Here is a 12,367-nt window from a genome sequence, read left to right as displayed (position 1 = left end):
ATAAAAAAATAGTTTAAGTATCAATAAATAAAACATAGAAATCTGAGTTGGCTGAAGAAATGATACAATTTATCTTTTGATATTTCCATTTCTGACATCTAGAGGCAAGCCTGATGCCAGAAACATCAGGGAAGAGATTGAGCAAGGAGGGATTCAAATTGAACTTCTGACTCTGAAAGGCATTTTTAATCAGTTAGGTTCCAGGGTCTTGGCTTATATAAATGTAGGAATGCTATTCACCTCCTTTGCAAAAAAAAAAAAAAAAAAAGCCCACAACAAAAACACCCGAAGGGGTTGTAATAAAAACCCAAATACATTAAGGATGGTTAAAAAAATAAAAATAAAAGAGTTTTATTGTCAGGAAATTGATTCTAAGGAAATATACATTTTTTTTGTCAGGTAAAGGTTGATTTTGGTTGAACCTTCTGTCAGAAAAATTACAGTGAGATAATCTGCATTGGTGGGGATACGAGGTAATTTTTTTAATATGTCTGAGTTGTGTTTGTACATCTCTTGAACTCCCATTCATCTTACTCTGCAGTGGTCTTACCCTTTCAGCAGCCTTTCCCTAGGGCTGAACACTGCCCTGTATCATGAAAATCCCAGTTCAGTGACAAAGCAAATGTGGAAGTAATAAAAAGCTTGAGGTGATGTGATTCCTTTCTTGAGGAGCTCTGAGAAACACTGGGTCATCTGCAAAAGGGAGAGATTTGATGAGCACATGTAGTTCTCATCTGCCATCAGACATTTATTAATGAATTTTACTGCAGGTTATGGTCATATTCTCTATACCACCACACTCTGGTTCCTCACATGGAGCTGGTGTACACATTGTGAGTGCAAGTCTCTGTACAGTGGGAACAGTTTTTTGTTGTTGCCATTTCTAATATTTTCTTGCTGTATTTCTGTGTTGCAGATGTGGATGAATGTGCTTCAGATTCTCACCAGTGTAACCCCACCCAGATCTGCATAAACACTGAGGGGGGCTATACCTGTTCCTGCACTGAAGGCTACTGGCTGTTAGAAGGCCAGTGTTTAGGTAAAAACCTGGTGCAATATGGTATATGAGCATCTGTGTATGTTTACCTATGAATAGCTGAAATAATGTCACTAAGCATCTTTGTCAAGTACATGGTTAAACCTTCAGCTACGTGGAAACTGTCTTTCAACTTTGTAAGCGCCAATGGTATGCTTGGCAGAGAGAGTCCCTTGTGGAACAAAAATGTAGATGTAAATGCCATATGACTAACATCCATGTAACATGTGGGATTTTCATATTTCCAGTCTGAAGGTTTCCCTTTCATATAAGATCAGTCTCAAGCATGTATACAAAAAGATTTATTCCCACAGACCTGTCCTTTCCACACCATGACATTGTGGACTCAAAGGGATCAGTATTTGATACCAAGAAACAGGCCAGCAAATCCCTAGATTCAATCAACCCTTTTGCTTGGGGGCAAGAAAAAATTACCTCTGAACTGGGTGCCATTTAGGTAGCTTCCAAGCAGTTTTATTTCGATTTTATTATTTTCCTTGCAGCAATGTCCTGTTCATCCTTTCAGCTCAGCTCTGTTGAAAAAACCATCCCTCAACAAACAGCACAGCAAAACTTTCCATCTCCCTTCTTCTCCAGGCCATTCCCCATGGAGTGATGAAGTAGATGTTAATTTTAGGTACACAGATAGGACCTAGGAGATAGGATACAACTTCTTTTTTTTTTTTTTTAAGTTTACTCATTATTATTTTTTTCCCCTTGGCGTAGGCTGTTTCCCTGCCAGCTCTGTGGAGCTGGACTGTACTGTCACAACACCTCTGCTGGAAGGAGAATGGGCTTTCCCTGCCCATTCATCCCTGGAGTCTCTCCAGTTATTTTCCAACTTTCTCCTCCCAAGCACCAATTCCAGTGAAGGACTGACTCATGGCTGCTTTCCTAACTAGCTGCAAACAGCTGCTGTGTAACTCACCTGGCAGGGGCAGAGCTGAGCCTTGTCCCAGCTGGGCTCTGTGCAGCCATAGCTGCTTTGGGGGGTCACTGTCTTGTAGTTCCCCCTGGATATGAAGTCCACAAGCCCCTGCTTCTTAATCTCTGATAATTCCTCTTCTCTTGGGGAAAAAAAACTTGTACCAGGGGTTGTACAGGCATATGTGAGGTAGGGCAGGGAGGGGGATTCTGCTCCACATCATCTGTTTTGTTACCCATTTACTTCTCCCAGCTGCAGCCCAAATGAAAGGCTTGTGTGCAGCGTTCAGGATTTGGACATGGATCTAAAGTACTTTACTGCTTGATGGATGTGACAGAGAACTGAAATGACTGCACTGCTGAGTTGATTCAAGTATCCGATTATGCTGTTTAAAACAGGCAATAAAATTCCAGCGTTGCCCACCTTAATTACAAGGCAATGCAAAGAGCTAAAAGCAAATTGTGTTTAGAATTGCTATGTTTTTCCCTAAGTGTCAAAAACGTCTCAATTTTCCACATTTTCCACTGGCCTTGGAGAAATGACTTTTGCTGACCTAAAGCAGTAAAAGACCATTTACTGTAATCAGAGGGCTGGGTTGGGTTTCAAAGACAGGGTTTTTTGGTGCACTGTTAGTAAACCACAGTTACAAAAGGCTACATTTCTATCTGGTGTAATTATCCCAGTAAAGTTCGTACAGGAGGAGCCAGTATAGCAGTGCCCACACGATTCACTCACAAGAAGAAGTCCTTAACCTCAAAATGTAGCAGTCTTGAGATAACAGCCCTGCAAAAGCCAAAGCATGCATTTAAAGTAATGCATTGTGTCAATGAAATGAGGTATTAATTTACTTAAAACCCCTGTAACTTTTTGCAGGATTTTCCTACTGCTGGTGTACATACCATAGCTGACCCTGGCTTTTAGGTTATCTTTCTATTTAGAATGCAGTGGGAAATAAAAGCTAGTAAGGGTAAAACTGGGTGTCAGCGTCCTTGTTATTTTACACAGAGAGAGTATTTCCGAGACTGTTGACGTTTTTAGAATGGTTTCCTGATATTTTCTATGGCAAAACTGCCCCAGTGAGGCCAATAACATAAACTTGAATTGCAGGATGTAACTACTTATACAACAGATTCCCAACATTGGGTTTTTTTCATGGCATTACCACATCACGTAAATGTTTGAGTCGTTCAAGAATTCAGTTTCCCAACACAGTTTTAATATTTAACACTAAAACAGGAAGCAGCCAATTTAGCTAACAAATAATGAACTTCTGGAATTCCTGCAGATATATATGTATATGCATGAACCGTAGGGACAACACTGTAAGTCTCATTTTCACGTGCATTGGAACCTACAGCAAGAGCCCTTTCACCAAAATCTGTGCCTTCCTGCTTTTCTCCTTCTCGTAAACTGACTGCAGATAATACACTTGGTTTTCTTAACTTCAAAGCTTTGAGAGTAACCATTAAAATATCTCCATAAATCAAAAGCCAGTTGATACCACAGCAAATGTAAAGCCTTGGAAAGGACAACTACTCCAGGTGTTTCACTCCAGTTCGTACTCCAGGAGCAAAACTCTTCTAGCACTTACCAACGTATATATGTTATGGCATTTTCTTGTGCTTTTAAAAGTCAGTTGCATGTATTGCTAATTCTGCAATTCAGCCCAAGCTGCTATTTTGGCATTACATTTACTGTTTACATTTTATAGTTATAACTTATCAGTTGAAGATTAATACAAAATGTGAATGTGACTATGTGAAAAAAAGTCTTTAAAGAATATCCTCTCTAAAAAACAAGTATTTAGTAACAAATACTTACTGCTTTTCTAGTGAGTAGCTTTGGTGTATGTGGAGGTAAAAAAGGTTTCAGGTATGCTGGAGGTAGCTGCTTAAAGGGACTAACTCTGGGGTCCCTGATGACATCACATCACATTAAGCTGAAGATTACAGCAATGACAGTCAGTTCACAGGACATACTGATGTGGATAAAATGACATTACTATATTCTTCTGGGTAGAGATGTATTTTAACTATAAATCTGGGTCTGAACACCTGAAAGTTTGGCTGCTGGATCCATAACCAGTATGCCAGGTTATTTCTGTGTTATTGATACTGTTGACTCAGTGTGTTTTCTGCTTTGTACCTGCATGTGAAAATGCAGACCCCTAATTTTCATCTTTCCCATCTGTAGATATAGATGAATGTCGCTACGGCTACTGCCAGCAGCTGTGTGCCAATGTGCCTGGTTCCTACTCCTGTACGTGCAACCCAGGCTTTACCCTTAATGATGATGGAAGATCATGCCAAGGTACTGTGTGTGGTAAACCATGGCTGAAGCTTTAGTCCCAACCCAGCTTAGTGTTTATAATGCAAGTAACCTTCCCAACACCGCTTTCGAAGATATTCATAGGTTTGTCAGCCTGAGGTATTTCTGTATTTTCACAGTACCTCGGAGGTGTACAGGTGCAACAAGACCAGTGTATCAGAAGAAATATGCATGAAGGCCCAAGCCCCCTAAAATATAGTTACTCAATTCACTGAAATCACCAAGAGTTTGGACACTGAATTTCCTTTTAAAATCTGAAGCTGTGTGACCCACCTAAGACAGAAAAACTCTGTCAAATCAGTAAATTAGATCTGAGTCTTCCAAGTTCCAGACTAGGATGCTGATCATTAGACCTCCTTTTGCTGTGATGTGCTACCTCTATCAAAGTCAACACAACCTATTCATAAAGCCTCTCCTTAGCTAAGCAGGGAGTATTTTCCCACATGCTGCAGGAAATGGTCTGTGCTAACAGTGTTCAGAAGCTGCTAATGCCCTAAAAGAAAAAAAAAAAAAGGTTTTGTCTTAGCTGTAGGTTTCCATGAGGACTGTTCCTTATTGCATTATCATCCTCAGAAATATCCTGCTGCATTTTGTCTCAGGTCTGTTATGACAAAATCAATTCAATGGTTTTAAAATTGCAGGATAAAGACAGAAACATTTGTAATAAATATTTCATCCCATCTTCCATGTTATTTTTTTGATTGAAGACATTCCCAAAATGCTTCATTTCCACGCATGTTGTGTTTCCAACATACTATTTCCAGGCATCAGCCTGAATCCCAATAACAATACTGACTTGGTTATATTTTTTTCAGAACAAATCATTCTGACTATACAGCTAATCTTTCTGAAATGCTTTACAGTAATGAATTGAAAATAGAGTTTGGGGAGAAGTCACTGATGCATTGGGCATTGGTTTCCCATAGATGTGAACGAATGTACAACCGAAAACCCTTGCACTCAAACCTGCGTCAACACCTATGGCTCTTTTCTCTGCCGCTGTGAACCTGGCTATGAACTGGAAGCTGACGGAGTTAACTGCAGTGGTAACTGTCTTTAGTTATTTATTGGTTTGGTTTTATTAATTCTGTTATGTTTCCTTTTTCCAATGTATTGTTTTGTGCATGCTTTTCAAAAAGTTTTTTTGCTTGGTCCATGGTTAGGAGCAGGATAGCTGCAACGTACATGATCTTCTTTCCAGGTAAAGCACACAGCAAATACCCAGAAAAGCACCATGGAGGAGGGCTGCAAATAGTTTTAAAGAAATAAGCTGAATATTAAAAAGCTCCAGGATAACAGTAAAACATAAGAAAATGCTCTGTAATGCTGAACGGGAAGCTTTATTTGAGAAAGTAGGGATAGTCCTAGAACATCCTTCCATGATTAAAGAAATACTTTATATAAAGCACTTTTCCATTTGTCTGTTGAATGCAAGTATTCCTTTTGCTCTTATGACTGCACACTTCTGTCTGAAACCTTCCCCCGTTTCTCCCCTATGGCTCTGGCTACACTTCAGAAACAATATATGGTTTCTAAGTACAGCTATTGCTAATCTGTTCATCACATAGCAAAAGAAACTGTGCTTATGTCACTGTACTTTTTCTTCTCTTGTTTTTGTTTTTATTTTATTGCTTTATTTTAATTGAAGGCAAAACTTATTTCTGTGCTTAATGTTCCCACAGCCTGATAAAATTAAAGAATCCAGCCAATATTTCTTGGAAGGAAAAACACACTGGAAAATGCTTGTTTTTTAATTTACAGTAAACAGATGTAACATGCTGTTTCTGAGAGAGAAGACATGTGATAGGCAGTATGTGTATAGATTAGTTTTTCTAAAGCTATTTTTTCCTGCAAACCTCTGTATTATAAGGAAATGAACAAAGACTTGAGTCTCTGGAGGGTCTTGTGCATTTAACATTTAGAGCTGCAACACCTAACTTAAGTTTTCTGCTTTCTAATGGAATTTCTGCATCTTAGACTCCTGCACCTTTTTATGTGTTCCTGAGCTAGTTTAGGGCTTGAACCAGTTAAGTTCAATGCAATGCCACATCAACACTGCTAGTACAAAATGACAGCAGAAGAGGTGTTGCTTGAACCTCATTTATGTCTGAGAGTTAAGCCAGGAAAAGGGACTGTCCACCACACAGACTTAGAGCAGCAAACCTTGTCTTGACAATTCTGTTCAAGAAAATGCTTGTCAAAGCAGGTCAAATTCCTTTGGATGAGCTTCTTTCATTTCAGAAACAATCACTAGACATCGCTGAGGTTCACAAAGGGAATGCCTGGTTAGGAGGACACTCCTATGAGACACTCAGGATCCAGTTGTACTTCAACAGCCACTGGATTAGCCCACGGCCTAGCATCCAGCTTACCTTGAAGATGAGAAGCATCCCTGCCCCAATTCAAAGAGAGGGACAAAGATTTCAACCTGGCTTTTCCAATATTGGCATTATTTTCTAATCACAGAGGTCTTGCATGTGCATTAGATGTGTTCTGAAATGTTGACCATCTTGTCCTCTGCAGGTAGTCAGCAGAATGCCAGAAGTGTTTAGAAACAGCAAAGGTGTGCCTGTCCTGTGTGGGCTCAGCAGCAGCAATGTAGGGCCCTTGGGACTTTAAATCCCTCCAGCACTTGACAGCAGCTGAGCACATATTATATGAATCTGATGTGCTGGAGGTTTGAGCTAGGACACCTCAAGGGGGTGGGTGATACCTCAGTCCCTTGATGGAGTCAGCCCTCTGTCCATGTTTTGTCAGCAAGGTGTTTTTTTCCCAGCAAACTCACAGGGGCAGGTCACACAATGACAGGTCTATGTGGGTGTAGAGTTCCTTTCATCTCCCTTTTGATAATGTGGTTGCAGCCATAAAGCCACTTTAACATATTTGGACCTCAGATACTTTCCAATCCATCTGCACAAAACACCAAAAGTGGATAAATGGATGGAGCCCAGTTTAGAAGAAAGGGAAATTCAGTCTGAAGAGTAAAAGTGATTTGCCTGAGAGTCAGCATGTCAGAGCTGGGAATAAGAACTTGGGAGTTCCTGGCTGGGGCTCTAGCCTTTGTTTCTTTCTTCCCTTGAACAGGGAAATAAGGAAATGATTAACTGCAGCTTCCCTCAGTCTAGCGCTTTTGCATGTGTTTTCCCCTCAGTCAGCCATGCCTCCATGTGCAGCTCTGAGGTTCATCTTTCTTGCTGGAGCACAGTTATACAGAATACAATGACTGGTCAATTCATGAGTGGAAGAGGAAAAGAGCATAATTTTTGCTTTCAGTCAGAGATTTGACAGACTGCTTAGCTTACTGGGTATCTGGGAGATGGCTGGGCCTTCCAGTAGGTCTGACCCAAGCTGGGATGAGCTCTTGCTGGAATGCCTTGGAAGTAACTGGCTAGAGGCTAAGAAACATAAAATAGCCGGGGCTGGCTGCAGGAGTTCTGCTGGGACCCATGTGGCCCTGGGAAAGGGAAGTTTTCTCTCCAGAAAAAAAAAAAAAAGAAAACCACTGCCAAGTTTCTCCTTTCAAATTCCAGTTGCAGCTTCGTATTGGAGTAGCTCTATCTCTGATGGAAAACAGAATTAAAAACATGGCCAACTGGTGACAGGTATTCAAAACCAAAAATCAATAAATAAAAGCCACACATTATGTTCCACATTAGCTTTGGTTTCCCTAAGAGAAAAATGTTTAAGCAAGAACTTATTGTATAGCATTTTGCCAGGTGGCTGCAGAGCTCTAGGGAGTTGAAGGGCACCAAGCTCCAGCTGGGTGATGGGCACATAGTCTGTATAGCCACCTGCCTGTGGGACTGCTCTTTTGACTGTGAAGCCAAAGACACTAAGCTTTGTTTTACCACTGCAGATATGGATGAATGCAGCTTCTCAGAGTTCCTCTGCCAGCACGAATGTGTGAATGGGCCCGGTTCTTACTACTGTATCTGTCCTTCGGGCTATAACTTGCTTGACGATAGCAGAAGCTGCCAAGGTAAGAACATTCCTGTGCTGATTAAGACCCGAGGGGACCAGAAAATAGGTCCTGTGACTGGAAAGAGGTTTTTAAGAATTGAGATGCTTGGTCTTGGCATTGCACAGTGAAATACTCACAGGGGCCAATTATGTAATTCTGGTAAGAATGTCATCATGTGAATAGTCCCACTGAGGTGAATTGGTGTGTTGTAAGTAAGACTTTACTGGCTAGGAAACAGCTATACAGGAAAGCCCTCAGATGCTCTCCTCTCCTCTCTGCTGCACGTCTCTCTTTAGTTTTCCCATTCTCTAAGGTCAGAGAGTTTGAGCAGCAAATTTATTTTCTATTTTTGCAGCACTTAGCATATGGGAATGCCCCAATAAGCAGAAATGAATGCAGTAAAAACTGATCTTAAAAGAGGGGACCGTTATCAAAAGGCCACTTTGATGGTGCAAGACTGTTGTGAATTTTGGGGCAATTCCTTAAGATGGAAACCAGTTTGTAAGTTGTGTCTTGCACATATTTCCCTGCTTTAGCCTTTCTCTTGTTTCTTGTGTTTTAGATATCAATGAATGTGAAAACAGAAACTTCACCTGCACTCCACAGCAAACATGTTTCAATATCCCAGGAGAATATAAATGTTTAGACCCAGTAAGATGTGAGGATCCTTATATCCAGATTAATGAGAAGTGAGTAACATATCCACAGCCACAAAAGCAAATTCTATCTGTATGAAGCGTATCTAGAGTGAACCAAAAAAGCTGCATTTTCCCAACACAGTCATGAAGTGTGTCTAGAGAGCTATACATACAAGCTGTTGCTGCATTTACCACTGGTAAGCTTTATAAAATAATAAATTGCAATTCCTTACCAGGTCACCAGGTGGGATATGATATGATACTCAGATGTGTGAGAAGTTAGACTGGAAAAACATCAGTGAGTACAGAAAGCAGCAAGGTTTGTTATGTAATAAGAGACGTTTACTTACATTACTAACTGACTTATATGTTCAAATGCAGCCTGTTTATTAGTATGACTATTTCCTGTAAATATTGACTAGCTTATGTCTAGGAAGGACTTTAAAACATTAGATGTTAGTTATAACAGGATACAAGTAGTTTCCTACTGCTTAAAGGTTAAAAGTGCTGAAAAGCCCACAAACTGAGATTGGGTATGTCTGGATAGGGCTGCAAGCACTGTTGCTGTCTAAATTTGGAATTATTTGAGCAAGCAAAAAAAAAAAATCCCACATTTCTAAAAATTGCTTGTTCCTTTTATATTTTGTAGGTATTTATTTGCCTGGGGCTCAAAAAATTTCAGCTCCAGACAGATCTCTGTATATTGCAGCCCATAGTATTTCATCCATAGTGTTTGCACTAAACCCAATTATTTGGGATTGCTTAGTAGCCTAATGTATTTTATAGAAAGGCGAGCACTGAAGAATTGGCTTCTCTCCATTATAATGTATTTGTGTCTTTATATTGCTTTCTGAACTAGGGCAGCTGAGGAGTGGACACGTTCTGTTCTTCCAGTTCTGGGTTTACCTAACTTCAGAGGTGGTAGAGTCTAAACTGGAATTTGAAATATCTGAAGCCTCTGTATCTAAATTACCCAGAGGCCAAATATAGAGTCCTCACAGATCAGCCTGCACCAGAACTCTTGATCTCTGAGCTTTGTGTTTGGTGGCTTTGGCTCATGTCTAGATATGACTGCATTTAATTTGTGGCATATGTCTAGAAGTGGTCAGTATAAAAGCCAAGTGAATTCCTTGCATCTGTGTTTTCTGTGGAAGGAATTGGGTGTTTGTAGTGCCAGGAGCCTTTTTATGGGGGACATGCCAGATGAACTGTCTGAAATTTGTGTCAGTAGGGGAGGTTATAGAAAAAATAGGCAAAAAGACCCAACTCTTCCAGTAAATTCCCCGATGTGGCTTTTATAAAGGGACATCCTGCCTCACAACTTTATTAGAGTTCTCTGAAGAAACCAGCAGCATGTGGCTAGGGCACATGGACTGATGCAGTCTGTTTGGGTTTCCAAAGGCTTCTGAAAAGAACTTCACATAAGGTTATTATGGAAATTAAGCAGACATATGGAAGAGAGAAGTCCATGGCACAGAGGATTAAGAGGTTGGAAGATGAAAAATAAATATAGTATTAAATTGTCAGCTTTCACAGTGAAGTTCTTCTGAGGTCTGAGCTGGACCTACTTTGTGCAATGTATTTGTAAGCAACCTGGGAAAAATAATAAACCATGAGATGGGCAAAGTCTGCAAGACAATCTGAGGACAGTAGAGAAAAGGGTGCACAGAAAGAAATGCAGAAGGAGCCTCAATGACTGTGGAATAAAAATGGCAGATGAAATTCAGTGTAGATTAATGTAAAGTAAAAAGACAATCCCAAATTCACAAATTAACAGAGAACTGATCTGATCATAATCTGTCCAAACTGAGATTTAAGGGTTGTTATAGATAGTTGCATGATCTGCAATATTCACTAGAGGTCAGAAAAACAATCTGAATTTGAAGTGTTAATAGGTAGAGAGTCTCCTTAGAGCACATGCCCTTGTGTACCCATGTCTTCAAGACTGTACAGTTCTTTCCTCTCCTCTCAGAAGAAATATAACTGGCCAAAGGTTCACAAAGAGAAATAAGGATGATCAAAAGTATGGAATAGCTTCTTTGTGAGAAACCACTAAGTTAGCACTCTTCAGCCATGAACAGGGTCAAATATGAAACCCTTGTGTGAGGAGGATGAGCAGGGATTGACTGGCCACTCTCCTTTCAATAGAAGAACTGGAAGCACCAGATGAAGTCAGCAAGGGACAGGGAGAGATGAAGGGGTCTGTGTATGCCAAACATTCATGGGGGTGTAAAGGGAAGCTGACAGATATGAAATGCATTAAGGGCTGTTGAATACACACCTTCATTTCAAGAATTTCCTGAGTCACAAACAATTGGAGGCTGTTGGTGGAAGTCTCATACACTTGACTTGGTTGGTATCCTGCTCTTCCTTAGGGCCCTCTATTTGATGCCAGAGCTTTGATCTGATCCAGGATGTCTCGCTGTATGTTTTCATGTAGTATATAAAATATTGTTAAACAAAAAATACAACACTTACGTAGCTTCATCAGTGAAATGACCCAATAATTAATGTTGTTTTGGGGACAGTTCAGTTTAAATTACTATCAGAACAAACATGTATTGGATAGTCTACACCTACAGAGCTGCTTTAAAGAAAGTATAGATTTTCGAGTGATCTAAGGAGACAAAGTATGCCAAGATATTTTTGCCTAGAAGACAAGAAAAAAAAGGCAGGGATATAGGTAGGCCAGTAAATACTAAAAGTGGGAAAATTCATTACAAGTTTCATTGATTCTTTTAGACGGCCGGCAACATTATTTGATTATTTATTTAGGCAGCTGTATTTGCATATAAAGAATCAAATATTACAGCAATTTGTAACCTCTGATGACAATCCTGTCTCTGACAATTAGCCGCTGCATGTGTCCAGCTGAAAACGCCGGCTGCAGAGATCAGCCATTCACCATCTTGTACAGAGTGATGGATATGGTGTCCGGGCGGTCTGTGCCTTCTGACATTTTTCAGATGCAAGCAACAACTCGCTACCCTGGAGCCTATTACATCTTCCAAATCAAATCAGGGAACGAGGGCAGGGAATTCTACATGCGGGTAAGTCTGGTGCTCACTGAGAGAAAACATAGAGTATCTTCTTGTTAGCTGAATACCCTTCTGACAGCAGAACTCAGTTTTTAACGAATATCATTTAAACCTTCAGTATGAGGCATTTTTGTAGGCAGACATGCAGAGCAGTGTGCTCATCTGCAGGGGCTGCTGGCTCTTTCATGAATGTAACCTACCCAAAGCAAACATGCCTGTTTTATGAGACATTAAGTTTGAAAAAGTCCAGGGCTGTGCCCATGTCTAAGAATAGCTCAGGTCTCCCATGCACAAAAGAAACTATTGTGCCAAACTTTTTTTTATTTGATGGACAATCAGTAATTGTCACTGAAAGTGTCAACAATTTTTATTTGTTTTATTAAACCATTCACTGGAAATTGAAAAATCTGAAAACCAAAAAAGTAAGCACACACACCCCCC

The 12,367-nt window shown here is 40.2% G+C and overlaps 1 protein-coding gene across 1 annotated transcript in view; it reads left to right on the top strand.

Annotated features, from left to right (window-relative positions):
• FBLN5 (fibulin 5) overlaps nt 1-12,367 on the top strand; it is a 47,188-nt gene that overhangs the window by 32,426 nt on the left and 2,395 nt on the right. The window contains exons 5-10 of the mRNA XM_074908555.1: nt 917-1,039; nt 4,155-4,271; nt 5,216-5,335; nt 8,146-8,268; nt 8,813-8,939; nt 11,743-11,938. Coding sequence (XP_074764656.1) covers nt 917-1,039; nt 4,155-4,271; nt 5,216-5,335; nt 8,146-8,268; nt 8,813-8,939; nt 11,743-11,938 — 806 coding nt within the window. The remainder of the gene's footprint in view (nt 1-916; nt 1,040-4,154; nt 4,272-5,215; nt 5,336-8,145; nt 8,269-8,812; nt 8,940-11,742; nt 11,939-12,367) is intronic.

Source organism: Athene noctua, chromosome 6, assembly GCF_965140245.1.
Source record: "Athene noctua chromosome 6, bAthNoc1.hap1.1, whole genome shotgun sequence".
Classification (NCBI taxonomy): Eukaryota; Metazoa; Chordata; class Aves; order Strigiformes; family Strigidae; genus Athene; species Athene noctua.
The sequence above is the reverse complement of the archived record's forward strand: the minus strand, read 5'-3'. Positions and strand labels throughout refer to the sequence as shown.